This window comes from Gorilla gorilla, chromosome X (assembly GCF_029281585.2).
Source record: "Gorilla gorilla gorilla isolate KB3781 chromosome X, NHGRI_mGorGor1-v2.1_pri, whole genome shotgun sequence".
Classification (NCBI taxonomy): Eukaryota; Metazoa; Chordata; class Mammalia; order Primates; family Hominidae; genus Gorilla; species Gorilla gorilla.
Window position 1 is genome coordinate 54,070,398 of NC_073247.2, and position 23,342 is coordinate 54,093,739.

Below are 23,342 nucleotides of genomic sequence, written 5' to 3' on the forward strand. Positions count from 1 at the left end.
AATGAGAAGAAATAAAAATTTTGCATCTGAGTTTCTCTGTTTTTAAATATGGAGTATTACTTTGAGCCTAAAAATGTTCATCACTTTCGACTTAGTAATCTCCCTTCTAGAACTTAACCCTAAAGAAATAATCAGACATAAGGAGAAAGATTTATGCATAAACATATTTTTCATCTCACCTTCATCCCATTTTTACATTAGTCAGCACAACCTTTGGCTGTGTTCCAGAAAACATATTGCGCCAAGACTGGCAGACATTGGTTTGAGTTTATTTAACTGTCAGGGGATGGCTTTTCTTTGTGAGCTGATTCCACAAATTCATTACATACTTAAATCTTTTATGGGCATCAGCAATGTAAGAGTAGTGTACTTGAAGGGCTCAAAATTGCACACAAACATTAGCAGATAGCAGTGCTGGATATTATGGTTTAGACTTAATATCTTTTAAGATATTTTAGATCTTGTAGACCCAAACTCATCCTTGATTTGGCTATGTGTATTCTATGACATTCTGTATATGAGTTTACTCATATACTGGGTTCTGTGAGAGCAGGCATCAAGATAGAACTAGCTGTTTAAAAGATTTATTGTGGGAAAAGCCCGTGAAGGATAAAGGGGAAGGAGAGCATGAGTAGGGAATAAAAAAACAAAAAATAGGGTAGTCCTGTATAATTTCTTACAATTTGGATTTTGTTCATTTCATCCCAGTAGTATTATTTAACATGTTCCTCTGTCCCCTAAGTATCAGATACAGAGGGCTGATCACATTAGAATTTAATTTGTTCCTTCCTTCCTTCTCCCCTCTCCTCCCCTCCATCCTCTCCCATTCCCTCTCCTTTCCTTCATTCTTGCAAAACTACTTCATAGGTGATGGTGTGTGCTTCCATCAAGAGGCAAATAACGTTTGTCTCATCTGTTTTTCTGTGTGTGTTAGCAGCTTGATTATCATTATGCTAGATCCATTAATTCATTAGGGGTTGCAAAATGCTGACATTTGAATTATTTCTGTCTTCACTTACTAACTAGCATACTTTTATACGGAGAAACTTCCTCTCATTAGCTATTTGGCTGTTTTGAGGTTCAGCGCAAATAGGAAACATAGGATGAATACTAGATTTTTTCTTTTGCTTACCATTTTTCAAAATGGTAAGTTGATTCCTTAGCATTTTCCAAAGGTGGAAAATGAGAGTTTTTTTTTTTTTGTTTAGTATTATTATGAACTCATGGATTTAAGCCATTGTAGTCGTTATCTTTATTTGACACTCAAATTATTTCATCTTTGGCCAGTAGGAGTTTATATAGGTAGGCTCCTGAGTCTTTTTGACAGAATCCTAGTAGTCTCTGACAGCCTTCTTGCTTTCTGGTATGATTTAGTGTTCAGGCTCATCTTGTACATTTCCTGCCTCAGGTCTCACTAGGTCACAAGCCATAGTTCATTGTAGTGAGAATTGATTTTTTAGAAACAACACTCTAAGTGTTGGGAGTGTTCATTGCTACTGGGTAGGTTATTTTTTCTAGACCTTTTCATTGTACAAAACTAAGAAATACTTTTTTTTAAAGTTAGAGTATATCCAGAGATCATACTTATAATTCCAATTTATATCTAGGACTACAGGGTTACTATTTCATCTCATCATTTTTTACATCTGAATTTCTTTATCTCCATGCTAAAAAACCTGCTTCTCAGCAACTCAAGCCTGATTACTCACTTGTTTTATCACATACTACAAATGTAACAGCCTTGGGATAACAATGCTAATACTAGGACTAGCTAAATTGTTATTGAAAAAAAATGTGAAGTTCTTTTTTATCTTTAGGATATATACCATTAGAAATGAACTATCAAATCCGTGTGTTTTAAAATCAGTTAGAATAGTTCTCCTCCTCAACCACTTGTATACATATTTAGGTATAATTTGTATCACTTTACTAATCTTGTCTCTGGTGCCATTCTTATTTCCCTCTACCCTAATATAACTAGCATTTTCTCCCTGTATTATGTTTATCTCTGTAATAATGAGAAGTTTATGAGAAGTATAATAAGAAGTATAAAGTTAACTAGGAACTAAGACAGAATTTGAAGTACAAAAATGAATGTGGATTTAAAAATAAATGTATGCACAATAACAGTATATATATATATATATATATATATATATTTTTTTTTTCTTTGAGATGGAGTCTTGCTCTGTTGCCCAGGCTGGAGTGCAGTGGCACGATCTCGGCTCACTGCAAGCTCCACCTCCCGGGTTCAGGCGATTCTCCTGCCTCAGCCTCCCGAGTAGCTGGGACTACAGGCGCCCACCACCATGCCCAGCTAATTTTTTGTATTTTTAGTAGAGATGGGGTTTCACCATTTTAGCCAGGATGGTCTCGATCTCTTGACCTCGTGATCCACCTGCCTTGGCCTCCCAAAGTGCTGGGATTACAGGCATGAGCCACCGTGCCTGGCCTATATTTCTTTGTGAGCTGAGAGGTCTTAGAAGCAATGACACCCCAGTAGCAATGAGCACACCTAGAACCCAGATCTTGGTTTCTAATACTGTTCTCCAGTAAAAGGGACCAAAGCTCAATGAAGAAATGCCTGATTCTAAGGCTGTGGCAGAGAAAGATAAGATGAGTCGGGAGCATTGTGTAGTACTAGAAAGGAAGGAAGTGCTCAAACACACACACAAAATGATAGGGGCATGTCAAAGGGGCATAGGAGCCAACTAACAGAACTCCTAATAACCATAGCTGGAAGAATTTGAGCAACGAAATAAATGACATAGTGTTGGATTATAATCCAAAGTATAAAACAAATATCTGCGAGTCCATATTGATATATTAATAAGTAAATGATTGAAAAAGTCAGTAAGTGAGGAGAAGAGACACATCTCCAGTGCAGAATTCCAAATAATTTATATGGATACTCTACCCTCAAAAAGCTGGAACATACTTCCCACTCCTTAAGTGTAGGCTATGCATAGCCTTTCTTTCAAAGAGTACAGTATGTTAAGATGGGAAAAAGAATAACTATAGTGGAAAAACTTGACAAACACCACCTCAGCCAGGTGATCAGATCAAGGTCAACATCAGTGATAAATCATGCTTGTAGCATGCACCCTTGATATAATGTTAATCAGCAATACTTCCTTAATTTTTCTGGTATTACTATGTTGGGTTTAAAAAATATTTTATCTATCCTGAAGGCTTTTAATTACAGGTGGAAACCTGTTCTCAGCTTTGTTTGAGCTAGTGAAAAAAGTATGAAGCATGGTTTCTACCTTATGGTGACTTAGAAACTAGTGAAGGAAACAAGATCTAGCAAGCATGTAATCAAAATATAAATCATAGGACATGATTATACAGGATTTTTAAGTTGAGAAAAGCAAAGCATAGCTATACTGAGACCTGGTGTGGCTAGAGGAAGTTTTAAAGAAAATAGTCTCTTCTGTTAATACTATCAGGATTTCTGTATGAGGGAAATGATAAGGATTGATTTAGAGGCTCAAAAATTCTCTAAATATATGATTATCACCAGAAAACAAGATATATATTTTTTAAGACCATTACATTTTGTTTCTGTTGACCAACTGAAATGCAAGATGACTACATTAGTTATTTTTGAATCCCTTATGACAGATAATAAAAATTGGTGGCTCATTTAATCACAGTGTGGTCAGAATTTATTAGAAAGACAGCAAAATCATTGGATTGTATATGATACCCTGCATTTATTTGATGTGTAGACCTGGTTAAATCTTGGATTTTAAGCATTTGAATGTTACATTGCTCTTTTTTGTTTTTCCTTTAGGACTATCTGCTGCCAAACTCTTGACTGAATATGGCGTTAGTGTTTTGGTTTTAGAAGCTCGGGACAGGGTTGGAGGAAGAACATATACTATAAGGGTAAGTGATTTTAATACTTACATGTAATGTAATATCTCACTCAAACTACAAGTGGCACCACTGGAAATCACAGGGCTAGAGGAGGTCTTAAGAGTTCATGCAGTTAAGCCGTTTGTCCTCCATAGCCCTAAAGTACTCCCATCAAATAAGCGTTCATTCTCTTTAACATGTACGCACTGAAGACTGACAGCTTCTGAATTTCAGTGGAGTGAATTCAACAAACATGAGCAAATAACTTCAATACAGTGTCATAATTTCCATACTAGAGACGTAAATGAAGTGTGTAGTGTCTCAGATGGGGTGATAGTTTGGCTGTACTGGAAGTGACTATACACCCGCAATACACACAGACACACACACACACACACACTTAGATTCCCTATTTATCCAATGACACACAACTTAATAGAAATGTGGTGGCAAAAACCCAAAAAACCAAAAACAAACAAAAAAAGAAATGTGGCTGCAGTAAGCAGGAACAAATGTAGCATATTTTTGCATAACTTTTCCCTTGGTCCTTGTTCCCTAAGAAGTATGCTGCTGCCAGAGATACTCCTCAGGTCGCGTCTGGCTACATATAAGAAGGAAGCCCAGTTCTTGCTACATCGCTGCTTTTTTTATACTTGGGCTTACATCACCATTCTGGAAAAAATGCATGCTATTATTTACTACTATTAAGGGAATGGTTGCAGGTGGTTGACTCTGTGGGTACTGATGAAAGTATGCAGGGAGATAATGAAGAGTGGGAAGGAAATAGGGGCAAAGATGGAAGTTTTTGCACATAAAAGTGGGGGAGAAAGGGAGAAGAGTCAGAGAGAAGTAGTAGAGGCAGAAGAGGAGGACCAGACTAGACCAGCAATGGGTAAGTCAGTGGACGAAGGAGGAAGGGGTGCTCAACAGTCAACTGACACAATATGAAGGCAAACAAAACAAAACAAAACAAAAACCCTCGCATTTGACAGAAGTTCATTAATTAATGAGCCCCTTTGCTAGAGTACACAAATAGAGTGTTAAAGACTAGGGATTGAGAGTAAAGACAAAACTAGACTGTTGAAGTGACTGGAAAGAAAGGAAGCATCTATCTAACTAGAAGATGCTTCAGTTAGACTAATAACAGAATGGCGTAAGCAATGCAAACATTTGATTATTTCACAGAAGTCTGGTGGTAGATAGTCCAGGCTGGTGCTCTTGCTTTTTGCTCTTCTTTCTGCTCTGATATTCTTTCTTTTCTTTTCTTTTCTTTTCTTTTTTTTTTTTTTTGAGACGGTGTTTTGCTCTTGTCGCCCAGGCTAGAGTGCAATGGTGTGATCTTGGCTCACTGCAACCTCCGTCTCCCAGGTTCAAGTGATTCTCCTGTCTCAGCCTCCAGAGTAGCTAGGATTACAGGCACCCCCCCACCACACCAGCCAATTTTGTATTTTTAGTAGAGACAGGGTTCCACCATGTTGGCCAGGCTGGTTGCGAACTCCTGACCTCAGGTGATCCACTGGCCTTGAAGCCTCCCAAAGTGCTGGGATAACAGGCATGAGCCACCGCACCCAGCCCTGCTCTGATATTCTTTGCATGTAGGTTTATTGTCTTGTGGTAACAAGATGGATGCTGAGATTCTAAGCATCAAGTTCTCATTCAAGGCTGAAAGGAGAGTGAAAGGGTGGCACTAGCCTTGTCTGCAACTAAGCTTTTCCTTTGCCAAAAGACCCCAGCAGACATTTGCTTTAGTCTCATTGGCTAGAGTTGAGTCACATGGCTACCCTCAGCTGTCAGGGATCCTGGGAAAGTAAGTATTTCACAATACTAGGCTACATAATAGAAGCAGGCATGGGAGAGGAAATATCAATGGATACTAGAATAACCTACAGACAACATTTGAATTAGGATTTCATAGCAGCGATTTCAGCCACATTGTACCATGCTACCCTTCTGTCATTTGCTTCCTACCTTTTTAGATACAGGGATGTATCTAGGCCTATTTCTGCTTTGCTCAGCTCTAAGGGTGCTGTACAGCCTTGCTATGCAAAGTGTCATCTGTGGGTCAGTAGCCCCAGAATCAACTGGGATTTTGATAGAAATGCAGAATATCAGGCCCTATCTCAGAACTGCTGAATCTGGATCTGCATTTTGACAACATCTCCAGGGGACACTATAGAAGTGCTACTCTGTGGCATTTGTTTGCTTGCTTGCCTTAAACTAATGCCAATCCGGATTAAATTTTCTGAGTGCTCCCTTAGATGTAGTCCACTGGGAAGCTATTGGTCTGGGAGTGAGGAGACTGGGATTCTAGCCTCTGTACTGACTTGACATGATGTCTTGGATAAGTCCTATTAGCACTTTACATCTCAGTTTTCTCATCTGAGTAATAAGATACTATCTAAATGTCCTCGAAGAAACTCCCTTCCATCTTCAAATTCTAATTGAAGGCAGCGTGTTATAATGCAAATGAAGAGCTGCATCTTCTGCCTGTATGCCTTTATTAGATATGATTCTTCTGTCATTTTCTGAAAAATATTCCTTCATTTTGGAGATAGTTATTAAGTTGTCCCTTAGCTTTATTTTTCTTATCTCTAAAACCTTTTGGTTATTAAACAGGAGCATTAGTCATGTTGCAGATTTTCAGTTAAGAACAAGTTTCTTTGTATAAGGGAAATGAGAATTCCAACATACTTGTCCCCATCTGTGTTATTGGCCCCAATTACTTTGCCATGCTGTGTCATTTATATATGTCAGCACCACACAGGAACTGTTATTGTCTATTCAGCATGACATTACACCCCCCTTAGGAATGTGAGAAAGGAATCTCTGAAATGCTTGGAAATTAGGACTTAGCATTTATACTCCAAATGATGAGAAGGAGAAAAAGAGGGCTTTAAGAAACAGGCATGGAGGCCGGGCATGGTGGCTCACGCCTGTAATCCCAGCACTTTGGGAGGCCAAGGCAGGTGGATCACTTGAGCTTGGGAGTTTGAGAACAGCCTGGGCAACATGGTGAAACCCCATCTCTACTAAAAATACAAAAAGTAGCCAGGTGCAGTGGTGTACACCTGTAGTCAGAGCTACTTGGGAGGCTGAGGTAGGAGAATCACTTGAGCCTGAAAGGCAGGGGTTGCAGTGAGCCGAGATTGCACCATTGCACTCCAGTCTGGGTGACAGGAGTGAAACCCTGACTCAAAAAATTAAAAATTTTAAAAAAGGAAACAGGCATGAAAATTGTATTTAATAAGAAACTGAAGCAAATATTTTTAAAATTGCTTCTAATAACATAATCAATTAGGATAATTTTGAGAGGAGATGCCATAAAAGCTACTATGGATCTCTGAGTACCAGAATGTCAAATTTGGTATTACCTGGCAAGCTGTTCAGATGTGTCTTCCATTAGTTCAGAACTTCCCCGTTTTTCCTAATGTGATTCATCCATGATTCTTCAGAGTCAAATTAATAAAGTTGAAATGCCTGCAGGGCTGCCACAGGGTTGGTGTGTTTCCAATATTGTTGCATGTTTGTGGCCTCTTCAAAGGCTGAGTAGTGAGATCTAAATCAAGACCCCAAAGACTGAGGTGCAACACAGTAGAATACAGTGTTACCGCTTCTAGTGTCTTCATGCTGAATTTGAGGCACTTCATTTAGAACGTTCTTACTTTGTAAAGGAACATTCTGCAAAATGCCTCACTCTTTTTACTGCTTCATTTAGGATTATTTGCTTTAAAGATAGTGTCAGCATTCTAAAGACATCATGTTTGGAAACTCCCAGGAGTCCCCTTGCTGTCTTTGTTAAAGCCCAGAAATTTATTGGAGTATGAATTCCAGTTTTGTTCTTTATATCTTAAAATAGATTTTGTAGATTAGAAAAGGTTTGAAGGACAGCACTGATGGTTACTAAAAGAGAGAATAAACATTATATGAGGGCACATTAAAGAAGTCACAGAAGCACTTCATTTCTGGTATTATGGCAGAAAGGAAACCCTAACTCCTCATTGAAATAAGTGAAATGCTGAATACAATATGCTGTGCTCATCTGACATGGAAGTTAGAAATTTGTAGATCTCCTGGATGTTGCATAGACATCTCAAACGTAACACATCCAACACTAGACTTCTGATCTTCCTCAAGGCTGCTATTCCAGCTGCCCATGTTAGAAGATGGCAACTTCGAAAAAACTCAGAGTCATGCTCAACACTACCAGACCCTCATTTGTTTTGTCAGGAAATTCCGTTGGCCCTGCCTTCAAAACATATCCAGAATTCAACGCTTCCCACCACTTCCACTGCTATCCCCTGGTGGGAGCCACCATTATATCTCTAGGCCAGATTACTACAGTAGGCTCCTGATTTTCCTGCTTTTACTCCTGCCCCCTACATTCTGTTCTTTCTTAGTGCATCAGTGAGAGTGAGCCTTTCAAATGTAACTCAGATTTTAGCATTTCCCTGCTCAAGACCTTCCAACGGCTCCCCTTCTCACTGACAGCCAAAGCCTATGTCCTTACAATGTCCTGTGAGGCTTTACGTGACCTGCTCTGCCAATAACCTCTGTAACCTCATCTTCAATTTTTTTCCTTGCTCACATTGTTCCGGCCACTTTGGCCTCCTTGCTATTTCTTGAATATACCAGCAGACTTCTGTATTACAGTCTTTAGTTCCATGTTGCTAGGAATTTTTGCTTTTTTTTTCGAGACGGAGTCTCACTCTGTCGCCCAGGCTGGAGTGCAGTGGGACGATCTCCCCTCACTGAAACCACTGTCTCCTGGGTTCCAGCAATTCTCCCGCCTCAGCCTCCTGAGTAGCTGGGATTACAGGCTCACGCCACCATGCCCGGCTCATTTTTGTATTTTCAGTAGAGATAGGTTTTCACCACATTGGCCAGGCTGGTGTGTTTTAATTTCTACACCTGGAATGTTTTTCAGTTATTTTTCGTCATCACTGCATTGTGGTCCGAGAATATTGTTTTATGGTAACAATCCTTGAGGCTCGCTTTATAACCTAGCAAGCACATGGTTAATATCCGAAGATCTTCTAATTTCTGCTTGAAAAGAACATGTAGTCTCTAAAAGCTATATGCAGTGTTTTATATATGTCCACTAGAATAAGCTTAATTGTGCTCCTTCTTTTTTGTTTGCTTAATCTATTAATCACTTTTAAAAGTATGTTAAAAATTCTCTGTTCTACTAGGCACTTATCTTTGGTTCCTGTCAAATGTTGCTTACATTTTGAAGCTATATTACTCAGTTTATGCAAGTTTAAACTTGGTTAGCCTTCTGGATCTTTTAGCATTATGTAGTGACACTTATTTCACTGAGATTTATTTTGTTTAAGGTTTTCTTTGATATTAATATAGTTATAACAGCTTACATTAGTATTTGTATATCTCTTTATCTTTCAGTTAGAGTTTTCTTTATTCTGACTTTTTTTCCTTTTTCTAAATTTTAGATTCAGGGGGTACAGGATTTTTATTTATTTATTTATTTTGAGATGGAGTCTCACTGTGTTGCCCAGGCTGGAGTGCAGTGGCGCAATCTCAGCTCGCTGCAACCTCCACCTCCTGGGTTCAAGCTGTTCTCCTGCCTCAGCCTCCCCAGTAGCTGGGATCACAGGCGCCTGCCACCACACCCAACTAATTTTTGCATTTTTAGTGGAGTTAATTGACAAACTTGGTCCATCTATATTTTTTATGATTTCTTTTTTAAATGTTTTAACTTTATTATATTATGGCTTTCCATTTGTCCCACTTTAACAGTTTTCCTCTTGGTTTCTTTCTTTCCTTCTTTTGGGTTAATGGTTTTCTTCTTTTTGTTTTCTTTTTAAGTTTTTTCTTCTACTTGTTTGGAAGTTATATAGTCAGACCAATGTTTTTCAGACAATTTTCCTAACTATATTAACACTCATACTTAATGTAGTCTAAAGTTTATCAATATACTATCTTTCTACTAAAAAATACAAAAGCTTTCATGCTTCAGTTGTGAGCACCCTTCTTCCAATCTGTAAACTATAAAAGTATTTCAAGTTTGTATGTTTCTCAGACATTATTAATTTTATTTTATTCTATTGTTGATGTTGCTTAATTTTCTTTAAAGTTTTGCCAATATCTTTGTTCACTGTCCATTCTTGAATCTGAGACCTTTTATTTGTAACCATTTTCATTCTACTTGAAACACACCCTTTCCTCCAATCTGGGTCCTAAACTCTGTACATTTGTCAGCTTGACAAAAACATAGTTCTAACAGGTAACAAATTCTACTTAGAATTTCTCTTCCTCTTTTTTTTTCTCTCAGAACAGCAAAGATATTATTCCCCTATCTTCTGGCTTGTATTTTTATTGTTGAAGAGTCACTCGTAAGTCTAATTGTTGATTTTTTTCAGAGTATGTATGATTTGCCTCTTTTGTTTTCTGAAAAAGAATTGCTTTTAGGAGCTCTTTTCTTTGGTATACTGCAGTTTCTCTGTGTCTGGGTGAGAATTTCTTTTTTATTTATCATTCTTTGGACCTGTTGGGTTTCTTATCTTCCAACAATGCTGGTAAATCCTCAGCCACTATTTTTTAATACTACTTAATATTTTGACACCATCTTCCATGTCTTAACTACCTCCTCAACATATTTTCCAATTCTTTATCTTTGAACTGCATTCTAGATAATTTATTCAGATCTAGCAGTTTACTCACTCTTTAACTATGTCAAATATACTGTTTAATCCATTCACGGAGTTTTAAAAATTTTGATTAGTACATTTTTATTGCTAGCAGTTATTTTTTAATCTACTTGATAATATTTTCAGTTTCTTTTCCCCTGCTCCTAGTTTTAATGACTTATTTTATTTAAAATATATTGCATAGTACTTTTAGATTCTGTGTATAATTCAACTATTACAAAATCTTTCTGGATTATTTTTTCTGCTTATTTTCTTTTGGTGCCTTGTTTGCATGTATGTTTTGTAACTTTTGGCTGTGGGTTGCTAATTTCCCATGGAACTTTATCTGTGTGTAAATTATTTGAGGCATAGGGGAAAAGGACTTAAGTCTACTTCTACCACCGTCCTTGACACTTTAAATTTTCTGCCCAAGGTTTTTCATATCATATGGATAGCTTAAATTCAGATGGAAAACATAAATAAAGATAAGCTTTTTTTTTCCTTTTCTTTGTGACAATACTTAGAGCTGCAAAATAATGGAAAATATAAAGTCGTGGATGCAGCTAAAGCAATACTTAGAAGATGTATAGTCTAAATTCTTCCATTAGAAAAGAAAAAGGCTATATATGAATAAGCTAATCATGCAAAGCGTTAGAAAATTAAGAGCAAAATAAATCCAAAGAAGGGGTAAAAAGGGAATAAATCAATGATGTAGAAAATAGACACCCAACAAAGAGGATCAATAAAATAAAAGTTGATTCTTTGAAGAGACCTATTAAAGATACACAAGAAGTGTCTGATAAGATTTTTCCAGAAAAAGAAACACCCCAAATAAATACGAGATGAGAGCCAGATGTGGGGCTCACGCCTGTAATCCCAACACTTTGGGAGGCTAAGGCAGGTGTATCGCTTGAGCTTAGGAGCTTGAGATCAGCCTGAGCAACCCTAACTCTACAAAAAATACAAAAATTAGCTGAGTGTGGTGGCACATGCCTGTGATCCCAGCTACTCAGGAAGCTGAGGTGGGAGAATTCATAGAGCCCAGGAAAGTTGAGCCTGCAGTGAGCCATGATCATGCCATTGTACTCCAGCCTGGCTGATAGAGTAAGACCCTGTCTCAAAAAAAATAATAATAATAAAGATGAAAATGAAGATATAATTACTGATGCAATAAAGAATAATTAAATGAAAAGAAGATGCCATGAACATTAAACCAACAGTTTTGAAACATATATGAAATGTACATATTATGAGAAAAATATAATTCGTCAAAGTTAACAGTGATTTAGTCTGGAAATAGAAAAGATGGGTAGTGCTTTAACCTAAAAATAAATTAAATGTCTAGTTTGAGATTTTCCCTAAAAAAATCACCAAGCCTAGATAGTTCTACCGGCATGTTCTATGTAATGTTCAAAGAATGGATCACTTTATTTACATACAAACCTTTCTAGAGAATAGAAAAAAGTATGATCACTAACTAAGGAGATTAGCAGTACCGTAATGCAAAAAACAGACAAGGCAGTAGAAGAAAGGAGAATCATAGGCCAGTCTCAATATTGCTTATAAACATAGATATAAAAATTCTAAACAAAATGTTAGCAAAGCATCTCCTCCAACAGAAAGATAATATCATGTTGGGTAGCTCCAGGAAGGAAATGTTGAATAATACTAGACAATTTTCTGGAAATAGCAGATTAGGTAAATTATAACAAAATACAAAGAGACTAGACAAGTTGCACTGTATAGACACACACACACACACACACACACACACACACACACACATCTTTAAAGCATTAAAGAGCCAGTGAGCTAACAAGATAGTGAAGAATCACTGGGCCAACATCTGGAAAGGATTAACCTACTTTTCCCTGGGTGGCAGGGGGAGTTGCTGACCACTGAAGAAGCTCCCGAAGGCTGAGCAGTGCTTTGGACCTAGTGCAAAGCTAGGGTGACAGGTCAAGTCCAGAGCCCCATGAAGTGTGTACTGATTTCTGGGGGAGTGTTTGTCAACTCCTTGTGCTGTGGGTTGGGCTGCATCTAAGGACCAAGGGTGAATGGCAAGAAAACTAGGCCAAATGTGCATTTCGGCCCAGCTTCAAATCCTCTCAGGTACTGAAAATGGAATAAAGTTATCTGGTACTGTGAGAGTCCCAGGCTGTGGGCAGAAGCAAACATAAATCCTCTCTGAGAAAGATATCATCTTCCTAGGATTCAAATGATTTCTACATGTTTTCAAGTGCAATGAGTGGCATTCAATAAAAAATAATCAGGCAAACAAGGAAAAAATGCATGACAACATGCTTGAGAACTGGTATACACAACAAAATAGACACAGACCCTTTATTTATTAAAAAAAAAAAAACCACGGAAGGGTTGCAGCTCACCAATATTCAATTATTGATTAAATCATTGGGACTTTCCAATTAATAAAAACAGCTGAAAAGCATGGAGAACTGTATTTATGAGGGAGGAAGTAAACAATTTTAGTTTATGATAGAGGGTCTGCATATTTGTAAATAATTTAGTGATATGTGAATCTTTTTATACCTTCTTGTATTCTTTTCCTATGACGCATTCTTTCCTGGAAGTGTTTTAAAATAGCATCTAGAGCCATCAATGTGGACTGATTTAAGATTTCACCTGGTGGAAATTAGGGAATTAGGCTTTGGGTGGCTCCTCCAGCAATAACACCAGACAGAAGCTCACATAATAATTTAAATGTTTCATAAAGGATCTAAACTGGCAGAACATACTACAGTGTTCTTTATCTTTTATGCATTGTATTGCTGAATTGGCCTTACCAATAGCTTTACCAAATGATGGTGCTTAGTGATGAGTGTTAGACAGGATTGCGCCCCAGTTCTTGAGTGGACGAGGAAAGATTGCCATTTTCAGTTGCTCTTTATAGGGGAGATGTAAGGCACAATTAACTTTTAAAAAAATAAATGGGGTTATTTTTTTACAAGACACCTTTTTTCCAAGTTTTAACTAAAGTCCTCTGACCAATTTTTCTCTTTTTGCAGAATGAGCATGTTGATTACGTAGATGTTGGTGGAGCTTATGTGGGACCAACCCAAAACAGAATCTTACGCTTGTCTAAGGAGCTGGGCATAGAGACTTACAAAGTGAATGTCAGTGAGCGTCTCGTTCAATATGTCAAGGTAAGGCTGACTTTTCACCCAAGTGACTGATAGGGAAGCATTTTATTTGAGAAAACATTTGGTTTGTTTTTAGTTATTTTTCTTTCAAAGCAATTGTAAAAGTAGGCTCTTGACTTTGAAGTAGTATTTGCCTTTCTTTTCTTGTTTTCTTTTTTCTTTTTCTTTTGAAAAAAATCACTAAAGTCTCCTGGAATCACTGCAGGATATTATGACTCAGCTTGACCTTCCTCCCTGTCACCCTCAGTGGCCCTCACAAGCTATCCTCACTCCCGGAATGGGAGGCTCTGGGTTCCCTCCTAATGCATTTGAAGGCCACAGGGGTGGGGGTGGCAGGTGCCTGCAACAGACATGTACACACACACACACACACACGCACACTCCCCTCCCCCAGCTACAGGCAATCCCTGAGCAACCTAGGAAGCAACCCTAGAGCTCCAAGGAACACAAGAGTTTGAGGCCACTTCTTTAGCCTTTGAACTGGTTATTCATCCTCATTCTTACCTGGCATTATTTGGAATGCTTTATTTCCTCTGTACCTGGCCTTCACTCTTGGGAAGTCTATCTTGTTTGTGCAGTTTCCTACTGTTTAAACAAGAGATTGTTTAAACTCTAGCCACTGATATCCACAGCTGTTGCCAGTGTTTTTCTTTCTCACTGAAGCCAAACATGGAGTGGCTGGAGTCTGGAAACATGCCTTGAGAAATCAAAGTTCGCATCTGACATTGCAGCCTACTTCCTAGAGCTAGTGTCACTGAGGAAGGGGTCATTTACTCATTCTAATGTCAGGATTCCCACACCAATAACCACATCACTTCTCAACAAATACATCCCTTCCCCTACTCCACCTCGGGCAATAACTGTGGGTCCGGAGGCTACAGGGCTTTGGGTGTGTCCTGGGAGTTGAGGATACTTGTGACATATGTACACTGATAACCAATCAGGAGAGACCAGAAACCTTTGTAAACTCTGATAGCCACGTGGTTTGAGATGCTTGGGATAGTCTGGTGGTGACAGATGTGAAAAAGCAAATCAGCAGTCTTTTTATTCTTTTCTTTTTACCTTTAAGCTCTGTTGGACTTGAAAATCAGTAGTCTTTAGAAAAACTGTGGGTTCAGAGGTCAAGGGAGGAATGAAGAAAGTATAAAAAATTTCACAAAGTATTTAGGAACTCTGGCTACAACAGGCTGTGATCAAAAAGGAAAAACCCCTTTGCTTCCCCATTTTCTCTTTTCTGCACTGCACAGTGTTTCCATGGACTAGTAAGTAATAACAACAGTGAGAATAATAGCGGCTAACATTTATTAAGCATTTTTACCTGTATTCTCACATTTAATATAGGGAGAGAGACCAAACCCTTTGCGCTCAACTACTAATTAAACAGTCATGTAAATTCACTCTCCACTCCAACTGGGAAGCAAATGAGTGTGATGATTATCTTGGAATCTGAGCAGATTCATGCTGATAAGATTCAGAGGCTGAGAGGTTTTTAGTTTACCTGGAGGCTAACAATAAACAACAACTAAAAGCTTTTTATGCATGAACTCATTAAATCCTTACATCCACCCTGCTAGGCAGGCATTATCATCCCCATTTTACGTATGAGAAACCAGAAGTTCAAAGAGGTTAAAGTGACTTGACAAGCTATAAAACTCCTAACAGTCTACCTAACCCCTGAGTGCATGCTCTTCATTATCCCAATATATGGCCTAGAAAATGAAACTGAGGACTCTGAATGGAGATGTGCTGGACCTCCAATGTTTGTTTGTCTTCACACACATCTATAGTAAGGTATCTCACTGTCAATATCACTGAAGTCTGGGTCATATGATGAGGAGATTCAGTCATTGAAAGACCACTTTTTTTCCTACTTTCTTACTCTTCTTCCAGTTTCATGTTCCTTTTATGTACATTTTAAAAACTGGGAAAAACTGGAAAAAACTGGAAATTTACAAGTTTGTCCTCAAGCTAGGTACCTGCTAGTCTCCCAGCCACGCCCAGTCTAAAACTTGATATTGGGCTGGGTGTGGTGGCTCACATCTGTAATCCCAGCCCTTCGGGAGGCCAAGGCGGGAGGATCATCTTAAGACCAGGAGTTCTAGACCAGCCTGGGCAACATAGTGAGACCTCTTCTCTATGAAAAATTAAAAAATTAGCTGGGCATGGTGGTGCACATCCTGTAGTCCCAGCTATTTGGGAGGCTGAGGCAAGAGGATGGCTTGAGCCCAGGAGGTCGAGGTTACAGTGAGCCATGATCATGCCACTGCATTTCAGCTTGGGCAACAGAGCAATACCCTATCTCAAAAATAAAAATAAAAAATAATAAAAGTAAAACATGATGCTAAGGTGATAGTTTGAAAGTGGCACCCATAGGCAGCTTTTGTAAGTAATTTAGCTCCTCATTGTTCTTGATGGAGGCAAGGTGGGGTTAAAATGATAAAGTTCTGTTTGAGAATTTTGACTTTGCCTGAAAGTGATCAACAGATCGTGACATGCTATCCAAACTTCCTAACAGGACCTTACAAATTACATATCTTAAGTGTTAGACTTTCTGATGTCTCTGAAATTTTCTGGGCTTTACTGGGAACCCTGCTTTCTAGAAATCCAGATGTAATTGTTCTGTACTTTAAGAAGGTGGTCCTGCTGCAAGCTTTAATAGAGGATGAACTAATGGAAAGACTTAAGGAGATGATGCATGTTACATTAGGTGCCTAAGTAAGGAAAGAGAAATGTTAAGAGTAGCATCCAGGGTCCCTTTTTTGATTTTGTTGCTGCTGCTGAGTCCCGCTGTAAGGTTAGGTCCACACTACCCCGAAAGTCCTGTTCCTAAAGAAAAAACAACTTCAGCTTTCTGGAGGGGAGAACTGCTCAACTCTACCATATTTTTCTTTCACAAAAATACAAATATGGCTGTGCTATTGCATAACCTACTGGACAAAGGCATCTTGCCATGGCATTGGACTTGGTAGCCCGAGGCTGCTTTCAAGAATGTAAGGCAGAAAATAAAATAAAAACAAAAAAAGAGGCTGGGCGCTGTGGCTCATGCCTGTAATCCCAGCACTTTGGGAGGCCGAGGCGGGCAGATCATGAGGTCAGGAGATCGAGACCATCCTGGCTAACATGGTGAAACTTCATCTCCACTAAAAATACAAAAAATTAGCCGGGCGTGCTGGCAGGTGCCTGTAGTCCCAGCTACCAGTTACTCAGAAGGCTGAGGCAGGACAATGGCGTGAATCTGGGAGGCGGAGTTTGCAGCGAGCCAAGATTGCGCCACTGCACTCCAGCCTGGGTGACAGAGCGAGACTCCGTCTCAAAAAAAAAAAAAAAAGAAAATGAATAAAAAACAACCAAACAAACAAGAATGCAAGGCATTGTTAACCTCTGGATCTTTGCCATTGCATGGCCATGCACCTCAACACAATGGTAATATTAGACCATAATTATTGCATATGCAGCACGTGGCAGGTGTGTGCTAAAACACATACCGTGCCTACACTTTGGACAACAAATGGCACCTTTAAATCACAGCCGCTGTGGTTGATCCCTCAAGGTCAGTACCACTCCCATAGTAATAATAATGACTACCCCCCCTACTGAGCTCCTAGTATGTTCCAGGCCCTGTGCCAGGGCCTTCACCTCCATTATCTTACTTAACCCTCACATGGATCCTAAGTTAGGGGTTATTGCGCCATTTCACAGAAAGAGTCTGAAGTTCAGAGGCCCAGTAACCTGCCTAAGAGAGTAAGGGAATTCAGATTAAGGTCTTTTGACTTTATGCTGTCTCTTGCTAGTCCAGATTCTACTGTCAGGGACTGTGGACTCCAGGAAGCTGCCTTACAGTTTGTGCTTGTCCTGGCTCTTTCTGGCAGCTCTCTTCTGATGGTCATCCTGTGTCCATCATTGTGTCCCCGTATGCAGTGCTGGTGACCATTTTGCTCAATCTTTTGACCCGGAAGCCTGAAAGAGCAGTGTTAACTACCTGCTATGATACAAGCACTGTGCCTTGGTTATTGTTTGATGGATGCAGTAACTGGAAAACAGCCATTTAACTGTCAGAAAATAAAGATTGAAGCTCTGTTTTGAATTTTACTACTTATTTTCAAATAGCTACACATTTAAGATGGTAAGCATCATTCTTTTCATTGAATACTTAATCTCATCAAATGAAAATATGAAAAATAGAAATATATATCATTAAACCATCCTCTCACATACTTTAACCTTTCAGAGAATACATATTTTCACCCAAGGTAGACAGCAATGTTAAGGCAAAAAGTAGTGGGTTGGTTAAAGTTTAGTTTATTTGATCTGAATGAGTGCCTTTTTGCTAGTGTTTTCCAATACATCATATCATTTCTGGAATGAGAAGTACTCATTGTAGTAGATGTTTTTATGATTATCAGGAAACTATATTAGGGAAAAGCAAGAAGATATTTAGTTCAATATTCCAGATAAGATGGTTAATAAATTGTATACTAAAAGTAACTCTACTTATTTTAAAATATCTTAACTCTCACTGTTTTTCTCCACTTCTAGGGGAAAAGTGGGTGTTTCCCCAATGTGATAGTGTATTGGGTTAATAATGCAAATTGTCTTTGCGACATTTTCTGCATTGCTTTTTGACAACTTCAGCTTTCATAATCTAATACAGTCAATATTCGTTTCTGTAAATAACACTGAAGTGAAGAGGAAGATTGCCATTTTCTAGATAAACCAATCAATAATCTTTGTGGCCCAGATTGCTTCAGCTCTTAAATTTTCCCAATGCGAAACCTTAAAGAATGTTTAAATTGTTTAAACACTGTCAACAGTCTGTGGCACATCTAGTCTCAGCTTACTCTAGGATGGTTTTTACTATTCACCAAGGAACTACTCGTTACCTTTGTTAGATTGTGTTTACAGTGCAAGTTTTAACAAGACAGTGTATAGTTCCAAGCCTGAGCCTCTCAGATGGATACTGAGGATACACCTTAGTGGTGTTTCCTCTACCTGATCCCTTCCTTTTCTGAGACTATGCCTATCTACTACATTCGTAGAGGATTCGCATCGATATGCTAAATTCACTCATTGCTTAATATTTATATTTATGTATTTGATAAATATATAAGTATTTACAGAGCAAAATCTACTCTGTACCAGATATTGTTCCAGGCTGCAGATAGAGTGGTGAACAAATGATCAAAATTTCTGCCCTCAAGGTCCTTCTAATCTAAAGAGAGAAGACAAGTAAACAAGAACAGTAAATAAATATTAGCTAACATTTTTGCCTGTATCCTTCATGGATCTTGTGAATAGAATCCCTCTTCTAATTCTGGTTTAGTAGATCCTGATTCTTATATAATAGGTTCCTGACTGGTTTCTACAGTGAGCAGCTTTTATGAATTTTGTGAATTTGACATGCTTTTATTGGGGAGATTATATCTGATCTGTGAAATTAACATAAATTAATCATATCATTGTGAACCTTAAAGGTAGATTCTTAAATGGCATCAGCTAGATATTTTTACACTTGACCTTAGCCAAAAAGCCAAGAAGCAGTAGCTAGATATGTTTAAAACATTCTCTTTATCGGCTGCACGCGGTGGCTCATGCCTGTAATCCCAGCACTTTGAGAGGCTGAGGCAGGAGGATTGCTTGAGCCCAGGAGTTTGAAACTAGCCCGGGCAACATAGTGAGGCCCCCGTTGCTACACGAAAATTTAAAATATAATTTTAAAAATAAACAAAATAAAACATTCTCTTTATCAGTTCTTCTCTTCTGCATGGCATAAAGGAAGCAGCTGGACCTGAATGCCAAGTGGATTGATTCATTACTTGCATTAGTAAATAAGATGCTCCATCATTATGAGTGTGTTTCATTGAGTTGTGGAGATCTTTTGTTAAATTTTGCAGTGCTGTGTCTTGCAGAAAAAATGAAAATGTTGGATTCCATTTTTTTTTTTTTTTTGCTTTCCATGAGTTTCCTTCACATCATAATGCAGGTAGGGTGAGGGGTATGGAGAGGGAGAACCCAGCCAGAAATGGAGCAAGGCATTTTGCAGAGGCTACTTCAAAGGAGAAATTGACAATTACATGCATTCTCACGTTCTTCCTGCTTTTCACGTCCTCTCTAAATAAAAGTAGAGACTATAAATATATACCACCCATTTGTTTTTAGAGAATGGTGTGATAAAGATTTATTTAAAACAACATAGGCTTTGCTGACAGTAACAGCTCAGCAAGAATTTTTTTTTTTTCTTTTTGTATTGGTTCTATTCTTCCCACACCCCTTTACTCCAGGTTTCTATGCCAACGACTGAAATCAAAGGCTTTTCACAATGTGTATGTTCTGGAATACTAAGTAAATTTTGTTGTTGCTAAGAGGGAAACTTGGTTTTAGCCAGCAGGCCATGTAGAAAGCAGAGTTTGTCTTAATGCTTACCAGATATAACCCCTCACTTCTAATAGAATTTGACCCATGGCTTATAATAGAATTTCTTTTGGATATGCGACATTTCATTTTAAGTTTCTTTTAGTACCTTGTCCATACTAACTCACAGAAGATATTTCTTTTATCTTCAAAGAGAGATACATTTTCACTTTCAACCTCTCTCAGAAGGAAACTCAAGAAGCGGAAAGTGTGAAGTCTTTATAGGGATGTTGCTTGTTGTATATTTGCCTCCTTTCTTTTAAACACCTAAATTCATCCCTCCTGATGCCATGCTATTAATATTGCCTTCCATCTGTAATGTACCTATACATGTTTTACCTCACTTGAGCTTCCCAATGGTCCTCAGAGTAAAAAGCATTATTTTTCCCAACTCAGAGAGCGTAGGAGCCGAAGTGTGGCTTTCCAGCTCTAAGCCCAGTGTTCTGTGGGTTACATCACCTTGTTTTTTATTCCAAAGTTAACTTGTGAACCCTTCTAATAAACTGCTCCAAGATATGACAAAATCACTTTATCCCAACAGGCTCTGAAGTTGTAAGATGCCCCTTTGGAAACAGGGACTCCTGTGGATATGGGGGTGGTGGTTCATGGGAGCTGTATGTGACACAGTTCATATTTCACAGTTCACAGTTCACAGTTCACAGTGGTTGTACATGGGAGCTGTATGTGGCACGGTGGCTTCTCTTCTCTTGCACCCTGAGCTGTAGTCTGAGAGGTCCTCTGGTCTTCAGTGAGCACCTGGCAGCTAAACAGCCCCCAGTGTGTCCCAGTTAGGCTCAGCAGGCTGAAGACCACAGATGGATTCTATTATTTTGTTAAAATACTAAATCTGGAGGTCTAAGGCATGGTTTGAAATTGCTGGCTATATATTATTTTTGTTAAATGATCCATGTAAACTTATTATTCAAAGTATGGCCCAAGTATTGGCAAGTATTTTATGTTATGCCATTATATCCTGCCTGATTTTAAAAATAACAAAAAAGGAAACGATTTAAAGTGGTTCTTGATAAGTATTACAAATTTGGATAAGTCAGGGTAGAAGATAGAAAAACAAAACAAAACAAAAACACCAGTTAGGTAAGGACAAGCAAGTAGTTACAGGCCTGTGCTCATGATAAGAAATTCTGTTTTGATGATAGAAATGAGGTAATACAGAAGGGATTGCTTTCTTCTCTCAATTACAATTCTGAGTAGGTTTTAAAAGCAGAGAGGCTAAAAATGTTTACATATTTTCAGTTTGATCTATCCAGTATCCAGTATAAGGATATATGAAGATAGCTGGTAAAAAATAGTTTTTAGTAACTTTCATTCTTTTTTCCCCCCTCACTTTGGAAAGACTTCATTTGCTGCTTGTGAGTTCCCAGAGAGCTTAATGGCAGAATTCCTCCTAAAGCTTTGCACTGTTTAGAGAGCTAGGTCAGCATTAGCCATCTCCTCTCAGAGGCTCCTTCTTCCTATAAACTCTCAGGGTTACATCTCAGATTTGGTTTCAAAAATATAAAGTTCCTACTCAGCGACAACCCAATATATAGCAAAATAAGTTAATTATTAGATTTTTTCTTAAAAAATGGTAAAGTACACTAACATAAAATTTATCATCTTCACCAATTTTAGGTGTACAGTTAATTCAGTAGCATTAAGTACATCCACATTGTTGTGCCACTGTCACCACCATCCATCCAACAGAACCCCTCTCATCTTCCTTCCATTCATTTCTAATAGGGACTAATTCACTACAGGAATTGTTTTCTAACCATTCATTGAGAAGTAACCTAGCATCACCCTCCCACTGGCAGCACAGAAAGGGGGTTAAGTCAGACACAAAGGATTTCTCTCACACTCAGGCTGAGGGACTTTGTGATCACACATAATCATGTAGGGCCTCAGCATTTGGGTTAATGGCCAAAAGAACTTTGTGAATGGAATTAAACATTATATGAGCAGCTTCCTCAAGAGAAATTGCTCTAGTCTCCATAATAACTGAACTCCTGGAGGTTCTGACCTTTCAGGTTAAAATGTAGTTGCCTCTCAGAGGTTAAAATATCCTCCTTCCTCCTTGCTTTCTACTTCCTTCCTATTTCTTCTCAGCAACCCCTGTCCTCACCCCAGTGGCATGCACATTACTCCAATCAAAAGACTCAATCATTGATCTTTAATTTTCAAACTTTTGCAAAGTAGCCTTCTAACAGTTGAAATCTTAAAAGGCCTCTAACGTCCAATGAATCCCATATCTAGTCCATTCTGGGCACTTCCTGAAGAAGGGAAATTCAGTTGTCCCATGATCACATGTTGAGCCAGCTAGAAAACCTTTTCTGTCATTGCCTCATCCTGCTGCCTAATAGGATCGATGCTGCCATGTTAGCCCTCTGTATCACGTGCAGACTCAAACCTTTTTCATTTCTATGTCAAATTAAATGAACAGATACCTTTTGAAAACCTACTGGGCCACAGAGTTTTGGTAAGTGACAGTTATTCCTACTTTAGAGATAAGAGAAAGTTATAATAATGAGAGTGGTTCAAGGTCCTACAGAAGTGAGAGAGAAAGAGGGACAGGCATAAAAGCCTAGTTAATTACTAACCTTTGCAAACACAGAGCTTCAAACCGAAAAGAGACAAATAATGATAATAATGTCAATACCTGATATTTGACAGTCCAGTACTATTTTCATAACACTTCATTTTAGTTTTTGCTTTGTGTTTGGGTTTTATGCAACCAGAAGAAGAAAATTCTTGATGGAATCACAGAAAGCTTGAGAGTTAATTATAGTTCAGTGTAGTGAATGCTTTGATCCTGAAGGCTGTGAAACTGAATCGTTTTCATTTAGAAGACTTCTCATGTCAGGTTTTTCAAACAAAAAGAATGATTAGTAAACTATTCTATTACCTTTCATTCCCATAGCTCTCCTGTAATTTGTAAGACTCAAATGATACACACTGAACCTTGGGCTGAGATTTAGTTTTGTATATTTGCCAAAGTACACAGTAGCCTAGTTTCCATAGCCGTATCTAGCAGATAAATGTCTCTGAAAAAAAAAATCAGGCTTCAGAGACAATGGGAGGAAATCACTGTGGCTCACACTTGCGGACCAGCAGTGGGTGACAAAAGTGGACCCTGGGACACAGACATGGGTGCAGTCACTAATTGACATAATTATTTGAGCATCCACCAGTCGAGTAGTCCTGAGTATCTGTGACTTTTCCTAATCTGTAGATTAAAAAAAAAATACTATTCTGATGTTTAAATGCTGGG

The 23,342-nt window shown here is 38.4% G+C and overlaps 1 protein-coding gene across 1 annotated transcript in view; it reads left to right on the forward strand.

Annotated features, from left to right (window-relative positions):
• The window catches only part of MAOA (monoamine oxidase A), a 90,962-nt gene that overhangs the window by 23,952 nt on the left and 43,668 nt on the right, over nt 1–23,342 (forward strand). The window contains exons 2-3 of the mRNA XM_004064031.5: nt 3,797–3,891; nt 13,532–13,669. Coding sequence (XP_004064079.1) covers nt 3,797–3,891; nt 13,532–13,669 — 233 coding nt within the window. The remainder of the gene's footprint in view (nt 1–3,796; nt 3,892–13,531; nt 13,670–23,342) is intronic.